This window comes from Fusarium sambucinum, chromosome IV (genome assembly GCF_050947815.1).
Source record: "Fusarium sambucinum isolate potato_lamoka chromosome IV, whole genome shotgun sequence".
Lineage (NCBI taxonomy): Eukaryota > Fungi > Ascomycota > Sordariomycetes > Hypocreales > Nectriaceae > Fusarium > Fusarium sambucinum.
Window position 1 is genome coordinate 551,542 of NC_139291.1, and position 11,773 is coordinate 563,314.

At 45.2% G+C, this 11,773-nt stretch overlaps 6 protein-coding genes across 6 annotated transcripts; 2 read left to right on the forward strand and 4 right to left on the reverse strand.

The window, feature by feature from the left end:
• Positions 1–385: 385 nt before the first annotated feature.
• Positions 386–1,571, reverse strand: FSST1_000190 (uncharacterized protein; the record flags this gene model as incomplete). Its single annotated transcript, XM_083227845.1, has 3 exons — positions 386–474; positions 520–1,201; positions 1,248–1,571. The coding sequence occupies 3 exons, from the start codon at positions 1,569–1,571 to the stop codon at positions 386–388; spliced, it is 1,095 nt and encodes a 364-aa protein (XP_083090372.1).
• Positions 1,572–2,301: 730 nt separating this feature from the next.
• Positions 2,302–4,125, forward strand: FSST1_000191 (major facilitator superfamily domain-containing protein; the record flags this gene model as incomplete). Its single annotated transcript, XM_083227856.1, has 4 exons — positions 2,302–2,662; positions 2,735–2,904; positions 2,948–3,542; positions 3,587–4,125. The coding sequence occupies 4 exons, from the start codon at positions 2,302–2,304 to the stop codon at positions 4,123–4,125; spliced, it is 1,665 nt and encodes a 554-aa protein (XP_083090373.1).
• Positions 4,126–4,322: 197 nt separating this feature from the next.
• FSST1_000192 (amidohydrolase family protein) lies at positions 4,323–5,381 on the reverse strand (the record flags this gene model as incomplete). Its single annotated transcript, XM_083227867.1, has 2 exons — positions 4,323–5,031; positions 5,080–5,381. 2 exons carry the CDS (start codon positions 5,379–5,381, stop codon positions 4,323–4,325), a joined length of 1,011 nt encoding a protein of 336 aa, XP_083090374.1.
• Positions 5,382–5,863: 482 nt separating this feature from the next.
• Positions 5,864–6,405, forward strand: FSST1_000193 (nuclear transport factor 2 family protein; the record flags this gene model as incomplete). The annotated part of the gene is made up of 3 exons (XM_083227878.1): positions 5,864–6,044; positions 6,095–6,315; positions 6,373–6,405. The coding sequence occupies 3 exons, from the start codon at positions 5,864–5,866 to the stop codon at positions 6,403–6,405; spliced, it is 435 nt and encodes a 144-aa protein (XP_083090375.1).
• A 432-nt stretch (positions 6,406–6,837) lies between these two features.
• FSST1_000194 (FAD-dependent oxidoreductase) lies at positions 6,838–8,243 on the reverse strand (the record flags this gene model as incomplete). The annotated part of the gene is made up of 2 exons (XM_083227889.1): positions 6,838–6,961; positions 7,012–8,243. The coding sequence occupies 2 exons, from the start codon at positions 8,241–8,243 to the stop codon at positions 6,838–6,840; spliced, it is 1,356 nt and encodes a 451-aa protein (XP_083090376.1).
• A 516-nt stretch (positions 8,244–8,759) lies between these two features.
• Positions 8,760–10,941, reverse strand: FSST1_000195 (transcription factor domain-containing protein; the record flags this gene model as incomplete). The annotated part of the gene is made up of 5 exons (XM_083227900.1): positions 8,760–9,201; positions 9,249–9,797; positions 9,843–10,234; positions 10,280–10,491; positions 10,539–10,941. The coding sequence occupies 5 exons, from the start codon at positions 10,939–10,941 to the stop codon at positions 8,760–8,762; spliced, it is 1,998 nt and encodes a 665-aa protein (XP_083090377.1).
• Between the last annotated feature and the right edge of the window lie 832 nt (positions 10,942–11,773).

Sequence of the window (11,773 nt, forward strand, 5' to 3'; positions counted from 1 at the left end):
TCTCTAGGGTGGCTGAATTATTACTACTACCATAAAAATTAAATATTACCAGGTATCTACCAATCCCGATTAAAATCACTATGGGAATAACACGGACTACACCGTAGAGAAGACACACAGGCAAAATGGCAATAGTACAATTCAATACGTAAAACCAATGTTGTTGATATAGTGAAACAAAACCATTCAACATTTCACCAAATAAAAAACGTTAGGTTCAATAAATAACTGACGGGCTTCAACCGTGTATTCATTCAAGTTCATTCAAGTGATAAGCAAAGTCCACAGGCGTAACCATTATCTCGTTTATTAGATGTTTACCCTACAACGAGAAAACCGATATATCTCTCCAATCACTAAATAGCTAGATACATATCCCATAGCACTAATATCCCGGAATCTCACTAATGTCTTTCACATTGATCTCCTCCTTCTTGTTGATCTCCCTTCGGAATGATGCACTAGCAGGATACACTATCATTGTTAGCTAGCTGTCTCTTCGAACAGATTGAAACTTACAGATGCGTCGTAGTCTGTTCGGACTTCCCAATGGCTGAAAACTGACAAGCCCGTGCCAAGGGTCAACCCGCAGATGGTCAACCCAAAACCTATTCCTCTCCTCATTCCAACTCTCTTGCTTTGGAAAAACGAGCTTTCCGACAGTTTGCCAAGGATATTTGTTGGAGTCCCATTCTGTGCCGCCGTACTCAACAGGTTGATCATCGAGATTCTCTAAAAGCTGTACTTGGAAGAGATACTCTGCTTCATTATTCTGATAGAAGTCCTGTAGCCATTCATGCAAGACACCATCTGGTTGCTTATCAACAGTCTCCTCGCTTCGTCTCTTCTGAGCTTCACTGTTTGGGACGAGATTATACTTGACGACATAGTCTCCAAAGCGATACGCAGTCTGCGAGTAAAATGTAATAGACTCCAAATGCTGGTTCGGTACTTGGTTTCGTGCTTGTTGAAGTTCTTTGTCTTCTCTTTGCTCGATCTTCTCGTCTTGTTCTTTGGTGTTGTATCCATACTTGAGACGAAGATCAAGAATCTCTTTGGTAGTCTTTGCATCTGCGAGATCAAGCGCAGGGGTACTGTTGAATTCAATGTCTTGGGTTGGAAATTTTTTGCCTGCTTCATACATGTCACCCTCAATGTTGAAGACTTTCATAGCTAGACCGCGCGGTTGAGGGATACGATCCTGAGAATGTTAGTCAAACACAAAGCTAATCAGTTGGGGGACTCACATCAAGTTTTGGATCACTTGGTTCAGAGCTGTATCGACAGATGACGGGAAACTCTCCGGCTTGAGCAAAGAGTTCTGTCTGCTTCAAGTGTTCAGGTAGATCATCAGACACATAGAGTGTTCCCTTGACAATTCCTTGCGTTCTAGCATGAGTCCCTCCAAAGCAATGGCCATTCTTCTCATAGAAGCGTCTTTGGCTCTCATTGATCTTCTTGACTGTCTCTTGAATATCTTCCTGTTCGTTAGGAGGGATCTTTTCAACACCATCGGCATCCCAACGGATGTAGGTTCGTCCAAACACTTTATCAACTACTGATTTGATCATGTTGTGAATATTTGTGAATGAAAAGAAAGAAAAGATTGCAGCGGTTGGAAACAAATGACGATGTCGTCTATCACGACTTAATGACGTGACTATTTGGTAAAACTAACAATTTCGGATCTACTAGTTTCGGGTTGTCCATATTTCAAGCGTGGCGATTACCGTGCATATCTCAGCCTCCGATAGGTGGAGGTACCGACGGATCTATCCGTTACAATATCACGACAATATCTCTGTATAGTATGATTTTTAATAACGAAAAGTCTAAGAGGATGACCGGGCACGCCTTAAATAGGGTGTTGATAGTCAACAACGTGATAACCATTGATCCATCAGATGTTAACCGCTCTGACTTCGTGACGCCTTCGTCTCGGATTAGCCCGAAAACAACCAGATCCAACCCTCCCGTCCACCCGTGATCTCTACATCCGGCCTAACGCGACAAACAGACCAGAAAGATAAAGGTGCATTTGTTTGCTGACATGGATGTCTCGTGGAACATGCTCCGAACCAATCACACCACAACCAAACCATGTCCCGTCCACCCCGAACCAGTAACCCATGACATCAACCATTTTCGTTGTCTCATAAATGATTCGATTAGAGTGTGTAACCAAGTCAGATAAAAGATTGTAGATCGGGGTTTAATTAGGGACCCTAGTTGAGCTGATCCCCCGCGTCTTGACATTCCATTGCTACCGTTACACAATCACATTTCACACAAACCGTGAAAATGTCGGATTCAACTAAATTCCCCGACGACATCGTACCGAATGAACAAGTCGAGAATGCACGCGGCCGCAGTAACTTCCTCCATGGCCTCGAAGGTCTTTCTCTCTATGAGAAGAAATGCGTCCTCATCAACCGCGAGATCGATCGTCAGGGTATGGGCAAGTACCAATGGTACATCTGGTCCCTGTGTGGTTTCGGATACTTGTTGGATCTCCTCTGGGCACAGGCCTTTGGTCTTGTGTTAGGTCCTCTACAACAAGAGTTGGGATTCGGGGATAATGAGTCCGGAAATATTTCTACTAGTTTTAACGCTGGACTCACGGCTGGTGCTTTTGTTTGGGGATTTCTGGCGGATATTATCGGTACGAAAACATGACGGTCCTCTACCTGAAGATTGCTGTCCCTCGTGAATGAGCCTTTGCTGACACTTCCAGGTCGTCGATGGGCTTTCAACTTGACGTGTTTGTTCTCTTCCATCTTTGGACTCTGTCTCGGCGCGTCCAATAGCTACAACACATTTTTGGTACTGACTGCATTTGTCGGATTTGGTGTTGGTGGAAATATTCCCATTGACACCACAATTACTCTTGAGTTTATTCCCCAAGTATGTTATCGCCTCAGTTATAGTTCTTTGCTAACAATTGTAGAACAAACGATTCCTTCTAGCTTGTCTCTCCGTCTTTCAACCCATCGGAGTTGTCATCTGTAGTGCCATCGCCTTTGGCTTCATTCCCGTCTATGCATGCTCGCCCAATTTCTCCGAGCCAGATCCTCTTATATCATGCAACAATGCATCAGCCGGCCAGAGCTGTTGTTCTAAGGGTGATAACATGGGCTGGAGATACCTTTTGTTCACGATTGGTGGTATCACTCTCTTCATCTTTATCCTTCGCTTCTTTATCTTTAACTTCCGCGAGACACCAAAGTACCTCATCTACCGTGGTCGTGACGAAGAGGCTATCAATACTCTGCAGCACATGGCCGAGGTTAACAAGAAGGAGTGTGGTCTTACTCTTGAGATGTTTGAGTCGCTTCACAGTGATGAGAGCTCTCTTGGAAGTGGTGACAGTACAACACCTGCTCTTGGTGCTGGCCAGAAACAGCTTAACTTGAAGTGGTCGAAGAAAGCCAAGTTAGAGTTGTACCGATACAAGATCTTGTTTTCTTCAGCCAAGATGACTCGGTTGACCATTCTGGTGTGGTTGACTTATATCATGGATTACTGGGGTTTCACTGTTGCTGGTAAGTTAATCCATCCATCTCAAGACTATTTACTAACTCTCTAGGATTCTATCTTCCAAGCATTCTCGCTCTCAAGAACGGTGCTGCGTCTGTCAGTCTAAAGTCAACATACGCCGCCTACATCTACACCTACGCTCCAGGCATTGTAGGAGTTCTTCTTGGCGCAACCTTGTACCGTGTCCCTGCCGTCGGTCGCAAATGGACAATGGTTATATCCTCTGCTCTAATGGGTATTTCTATCATCTTATTCTCGACAGTGGATACACGAGCCAAGAATGAAGGACTTTTTACCATGGAGTATTTCTTCCAATCAATGTTTAACGCTGTGCTCTACGGATGGACACCTGAAGCCTTCCCCGCTCCTATCCGCGGAACTGCCTGTGGTCTTGCAGGATTCTGGGGACGATTGTTTGGTATCGTGAGTCCGTTGATCGCGCAGCATCTGTACGGCAGAACTGGAGAGAATGGACAGGGAGATATCAACAGCGTGCTCTATCTGGCTGGTGGTGTTATGTTGGGTTGTGTTATCACAACAGCTTTGTTGCCGAATGATATGATGGAGACTAGAGATGAGAGGTCTTGAAAGCGGAGAGAGGAGGATTTTCACTATTATTGATACATGACGGAGTTTGGTTTAGTTTCCTAGAATACACGAAGCAATTAGACATTCCATTTATACCAAGAGTAACAATTGCACTTCTATGATTTCTTGTCCATTGACTTGCTCGCGAATTCTTAAACAAAACTAACCCATTTTATAATCTATAAAAGCTACCATCCCTAATCCTCGCTCTGGTAGTACTGAGGAAGCTTAAACAACTTCTTTGCATTATCCTTTCCAATCTTTCTCTTATCAATATCATTAATCGCCAAAGCATCGTACCATGTACAAGCATCCCCGAAGGACTCAAAGGGGTAATCAATCGAGAACAGAATTCGATCAGCTCCAACCTCTCCCATACAAAACTGAAGTGTTGATGTGGAAAAGTTTCCACTAGTGGTGATCCACAGGTTGCGAGCAAAGTACTCCCGGATGGTCAATTTGCATGATAGACCGAGTGGCTTCTTGACGTCCTCGAACCAATGGTTGATGCGCCACATATCAAAGGGGATATGCTCTCCCAAATGACCAAGGATAACTTGTAGCTTGGGATGTCTGTCGAAAACACCGTTTGTGACCATTCCCAGGGCGTGAAGGCTTACTCCCTGAGCGAAACTCAAAGGAGGTCCGATGAGCCAGCTTCGCTTTGCCCAGAGCTTCTCGTGGATGGAACCTGTGGGGTTTCGGGGGTGGAGATAAAATGGGACGTCGAGTTCTGTAACTGTTGACCAGAAGACATCCCACTCTGGGCCGTCGTAGAAGATCATATCATCGCCATCTTCACCAGCTCTTTGGGTGTCATTGACCAGGATACCCTTGAAGCCGTACTTTGTAACCACTCTTCGTAGTTCATCGGCTGCCTCTTGAGGGTCGTGCATAGACAGAGTGCTGTTTTGGTTAGTCGTTACTCTTTGAAATGGTGAGATGTGAACTTACGCCATGGCACCGAAGCGATCAGGGTGGGGCTTGATAGCCTCTGCGACATAATCGTTGACCTCAACTGCTAGAGCCTGAGCTTCCTTGGGGTCCCAGATATCTTGAACACCGGGAGCAGTGTATGAGAGAAGTGTGTATCCAACACCATGCTCATCCATGTACTTGATGCGCTGGTTTGTGATATCGACCATCTCCTTGGTGTGCTTGTCAGGGTCGACAGCAAAGAGACCTGCCCACCATCGAATCTTCTCCTCGAATCGAGGGAGGTTGAAGGCTTCTTCGAAGGCAACTTTTCCGTGCATCTTGTGTGATATTGAGTGTAAGTGTTATGTGTTGTTTAGTTTATGATGAGAGTTGTTAATTTGGATGAGGAATAAGGTGATATATATTCTTATTGAACTATACATTGATACATGACATGGTAGTCTGTTTGTAATACTTCGTTATCCACGGGTAATGCACCCCCGCAAAGATACCAGGCGGATAAAGCACCAACGCCCTGAAACCTCGACAAGTTCCCCGCGGGCCGATCTCTTAATCTGGGGTATGATCGGCACTACAGCACCTACAGCACTACAGCACCGTAGAGGTAGTGGATACAGTGAATAGGAATGTACCGTAGTGTCTCGGAACTCCCAACCACCGATTATCGATCCGAAGCCACTATCGGATGTCGGAAGCAGGGTTGGATGTGGATATCAAGAACAACAGAGTTGAGAACATGGTTGAGATAATCTCAATCCAGCAGAATTTGCATCCACAAACACATTCAGATATCGTCAATATGGAAAAGCAATACTCAATTCAAACTCCCTCGGATGAGTCGGTTCAATCGCACATCATCCAATTCATCCAGTCTTTCTACAGTGTTTCCGACACTCCCGGCGAGACCGAAAAGTATGTTGACATGTTTACGCCTGATGCGACATTCGTAGTCGCATCAAAGAAAGCTTCAGGCCACGCAGGTAATTCCCGTCTCTTTCCGGTGCATCCGTTAAATACTAATACTTGTGAGAAATCACAACTCTTAGAGAAGGAATGTGGGATGCTGTGTCATCGCGTAAACACACCCTCGATAAAGTGTTTCCTTTCGGCTCAGACCAACTCATGCTGAATGGTACGGTGGCTTTGCAGCTGAAGAATGGCGCTTCGGCAGAGATCGAGTGGGCGGGGAGGATGGAATTGGAGAAGGCTAATGACGGAAAGTATCGGCTCAAGTTTTATCAGGTTTATCTGGTGAGTTTATGATAGAGACCTAGAGACCTTCTGATGACGCAATGCTAATTTCTATAGGATACTGGTGCTGCGGCAGCTTATAAAAAGTAAAATTATAGATACTAGATAGTTTATCAGTATGAATAGAAACCCATTGATTCAATTGAAGACTAGATTTCCTGTGCAAGTGAACTGCAAGTCTCCAAATCAGGCAGTTGTCAGATCCTAGATCCGTATTGATATGCTTTCCACAGACAGTATTCAATACTGGTCTCTTGCGAATATTAGTAATTATACGGTACTATGTGATTTCAGAAGAGTTCATTAGAGATCTGTACTGATATGACGTACTTATATGACTATCAATCAACAGACATATAGTTAATACGGACTAGGAATGAATGACACGAGATTAAGGGACGATTAGACAAAGCACTTTCAAGGGAGACCAGAGTAGTTTAAACATCCAATATTTCTTTGTGAACATTCTTGTATTAAACGCAGCAAACGGATATCACGTCGAACCAAACCATATAAACTATTTTATGCCCCAATAGTGACACCATTAGGCAGCACTAGTCCCACAGGCAAACCGTTAATGAATCCATCGTACTTATCGCCCTTCTCCTTGGCCAGCTTCTCCTCAATATCCTTATACATATCATATCTGCAAAAGTTAGTACGACTCTCTCTTATAATTAGACGGTAGAAACTTACGTGTTCATCTCCTCGATAGTCAAGACCTCCTTCTCATTCTCAACCTTGTATGTTGAAACATCCTTGTTCACTGAAAATCCAATTCTCTCATTGATGTTGTATGCAGCCTTGGCAGCAGCAGCCTGAACACGCGTAGCACGTGGTAGACGGACCTTTTCATAAACTGAAAGGGCCTGAGCAACATCGCCGTTAAAGTATCGCTTGCTGAAGAGAATTCCAATAGCTGCGGCATCTTCAATGGCCATGCATGCACCTTGCGACTGATGAGGCATCATGGGATGACCTGCGTCACCCAAAAGACAGACATTGCCCTTGTGGATATAAGGATAAGGCTGGTGAACCCAGAGTCTCCAAGGCTGAATCTCCTTTCCGATGGCGAGGTGGCCGAGAACTTGGCTATCGAGTTGAGGGTATGGCTTTAGGAGATCTTCAACGGGAAGACTGTCGGAGCCCCATGCTTGTGTAGTGTAATCACCCTGTTCGCGGGGGAAGAAGCAGTAGTATGAGAGAAGCTTGCCACCGTTGCAAGGAGATAGGACGATCTTATCCCATTTTCCTTCTTGACCGCCCCAGTACTCAAGAGCGCTGTTCTGAGAGTAATCAACGAGACCGGCCTTGACGGCCTCTTCGGTGGTGACGTTGCAGTGAAGACAGCTCTGGTCGGAGGGCTTCTTCTCAGGGTGAACGCCCAAGATACCTCGAACAACAGAACCAATACCATCAGCACCAACAATCAAGTCATGCTTGGCAGTAACTCCATTCTCAAAAGTAATAGTACCGTTGGGAATATCGATAGCTGAGCACTTGTGCTTAACCAAAAGCTTGACAGGCTCACCCTCTCCCTCCTCGCCCACAGCAGTATCCTGGAGCATAGCGTGCATGTACTGACGATGAAACATGTTGTACGCAAAACCCCATTTCTTCTCATAATCGTCCAAATCATAGACACTGACGGGCTCACCGGTCTTCCAGTCGCGGTTGATGAGCTTCTTGAGAACGACGGGATCGCCCTTTGCGACGTCAACGTCCCACTCGTGAAGCCAGCGAGTTCCGTTTGCAGCGCAAGATACGGAGGCACCGACTTCACCTGCAAAGTCGGAGCGTTCGTAGATTGTGACTGAGTGGCCGGCGCGGCGAAGGGCGATGGCGACGGACATGCCGCCAATACCACCTCCAACGACGGCTACTGAGAGTTTCTTCCAGTTGGGCATTGTGGGAGTATCCTTGATCATGATGAATATAATAAACTTAAAGACTGAGGAATGATAGTCTTGAGATGTAGATGGTGTGTATTAATGAGTTGATTGAAGTTATGAATTGATATCTCGAGCTGAGCAGTCATCACTATTTAGCTTCTTGTGATTGAACGGTTATCAAAGTATAATCACTGGCTATCCAGTGCGTACCCGCCTTGCAACCACTATCGACATCATCAACCGCTTGCGGCTGTTGAGTGACGGAAGTTCGGAAGTACAGTTGTCAGATAACGGAAGTGGACTCCATTTGCGGATGCGGAATGTTATCCGCTAGCGTCGGGTAATGCACCACCCACTGAATCAGTGGCTTACAGCACTATAGCCGCTCGCTGTAGGAATTACAGTGGGTTATGTAGATTACAGCGGATGATGGGGAGTGATACAGCGAAATGAAACCTCTCAGTTAATAGCATGATAGTGAATATTGCGATGATTCAATGACAATGAGATGGTAGAATTATGATGAAATTGTTCTACATAGACCGTTACATATCATGATAGAAATGGATACGTATCCCACAAAGAAACATCCAAACTCTCCCAATCCAAACTAAAATCACCACCCTCTGGCTCTTGAGACACCCAATCCTGAATCGCATCATCAACCACTATATCTTCAGCTACGCTATGAGCATACACAAACGGAAATGCTTCAGCCACAATAGGTTCTTCCCGTGAAGCTTGCGAATACAAACTGCAAAGTTTTGATACGTAGCGACTTCTACCCGTGGATGATTCCGACGAGCGACGTTTGTCAATGGCACCTGAAAGGGTTGTGAGAATGTCGAGGTAGTGCGCTGCTTGGGGACTTTGAGTTGATAAGTGTTTTAGAACTCGTTTTGCGCTCTGAAATGCGTCGACTATGTCTGATTCGGCTGGGTGCTTTGCAAAGATTTGGAGGCCTAGTATTAGTCCCGAGGCAAAGACAAGAGCCCTGTACGGGTTAGTAACAGTACATCAAATACAAGAGGACTGGCTTACTTCATAATACACATGTTTCCCTGCAATTGCCCGGCGTCTAGTGTCTCGACACATGTTTGTGACAAATACATTGCAGCATCAAGACAAGCTGCCGCCAATTGTGAATGTGCTCCTTTGGCAAGAGGTTTTGCTGTTAGGGTTGATACAAGGAACGGCCTTGTAACCAACATTACGGCTAGATAGTACAAGCACGAGACATGCACCCTACCAATAGCCCCATCTTGTAATGATTCTCCTCTCAGTGGATATGATACTCCTCTTGGTAGATCCACCGAGTCGGGGAGATGTCGTTTCCAACGCTCGATATCCTGGAGGAACTGTTCCACTATCGGGGTTGTGACTTTCTTTTGATCGTATAGCGTATCGGTAATGTCGTTTATTATGGATGATACTTTATTTGCGGCCATTAAACGTTCGGTTATCCGGTCTCCTGGTTGTACGAGGTCGTCGAGTTTGCTATCCGATCGGATCTGGGCTGAAGCGGATGGGCGGCCGAGAAGAGAATTGACGAGTTTATCAAGGATGCATACGCTCAACCAAACACGTAGTCTAATTGTCAGCGGTACTTCTATCTCTAGTTTCGTGTTTACTTACTTTACTTGATCTTTCTCGTCTGGCTTCTCTCCATATGATTCCCGACTATGTAGCCCCAGTGCTAGAGCCGCTTTCGCCGCTATACCGAGATACATAAACGCTGCGTTTCTTCGACACTCGCCCAGCATGTAAAATGCCATGAGGATGAATATGCGCACCATTTCGAGGTCTGGATCTTCGAGAAAGCCTACAAAAGCTTGGCTACGGGCTTTGCGGAAGTAGGCTTGTCCTATTGTTTTGGAGCTCTGGAAAGATTCGCATTGTGCGCCGATTGCTACTACTAAGTCCAAGGTGGCTTGTCTTTGAGGTGTAATTTGATAAGGGTTGTCTGGGGGTGGGATTGTGAGTTGTATGCCCATATTGTCGTCAAAAATGTGAATTAATCCTTCGGTCTGAGGGTGTTAGTATGGATAATAAGGATGATTTCGCTGACATACCACTTCATCAAAAATGTTGAGGTATCGATTCTTTTGATCTGGACTTAAATTTGCGTTAATCTCATGGTCGTGTGTCGTGGCGGTTGGTGATTCAATCTCAAGCATAGTATCGCTCTTTGCATTATGAGAAAAAGCTGAGGGCCCGATTTGTTGAGAGACGAGATTGCGAACAATTTGTAAGAACGATATCGATGCAGCACCTCCAACGTAAACTGATATCTGATGAGCAATTGTCATTTGAGTGATGTCAATGTCTTACCTCTCTCACCACGTGAATTCAATAGCATACGTGGTGGATTGGTAGCAGATGAAGCATCAGCCTGGCTATCTCTGTCATCATCTTGCTGTGAATGAGAAGGTGAGAGCGGTCTGTAATTCTCTTCCGTCTCCAAATTCTGCTGTACGCTCTGATTTGATACTGAGCTCGTTCTTCCAGTGCTCGTGACTGAATTAGAAGCAGCAGTGGTAGCAGCTCTCTCTGCTCTTGCTCTTGCTCTTGATCCTCTTGGTGCATACGTGATAAAACACTGCGACTCCAGCCCTCGCCTCACACATTGGGTACAAGGTGCAGAGCCACTACATCGCTTTTTGGTTTCGCGGCAGAGATTACATGCTTCGGCTGCTCTTTGTCGTTGATGCGCTGGGACAATTGGGCGTGGCATTGTAAAGTGAGTCTGTATGTAGTTGAGAAGGATGAAGAAAGTGAAGATAAGAAGATGAGGTGGATTCCGATGGAAGTTCCGATGGGGAATGGCAGTTGATAAGATTACTTCCGAGGCGCTAACTTTTTGGGGGTTCATTTTGCGGGGTAGAGATACCGCTGAAGCTGAAGGTGCTGATAGCTGATGAGCACTAACCATGGATCCTTGTTGAGAAACCTACCCTGTAATCGTTACAACAGCAAAGTCTGAAGTCCAAAGATCTCTCAAAAGACATACAACATTATCCTGAAATTCCTTCACTAATGACTGAGAGACTTGCATATGTTATTCTGATTGTTTCTGCTATGTCCTACTCCAGCTCTTGGTTGAAAGGTGTGAATTTGAAGCAGCAGGTAGATTATTTTATGTGTTCAAACAGGCAACTCATCAAGCTGTTAGTGTCATAACCTCAAACTAACTAACAGCAGATTCTTTATTTTGGTTTCTCAAATCGGAAAATATCAAGTGCTACGGAGATCAGTCTAGTAATAGATATAAAGTGTCAATACGAAGGTACGATTGAAGCAAGGCAACTGAGCGACCATGTTAATTGCAACTGGATCCCCGCTGACCCCTGCAGCTAGCCCAAATATTCTGCCATTTTCTTATCTTATCACTTTCACCGCCCACCGCATTCTGTTCAGCTCTGCCCTTACATTAGGAAGATCGACTGTTAGAAGCATGGGAGACGAAAATAGTAGGTCAGTCTATGCTACTTCGATTACACTTTTCAGAACTATTTATATTGGTACCCTGAAGCTCAGAGTTCCCTGTTACCAACTTGTCGATCCGA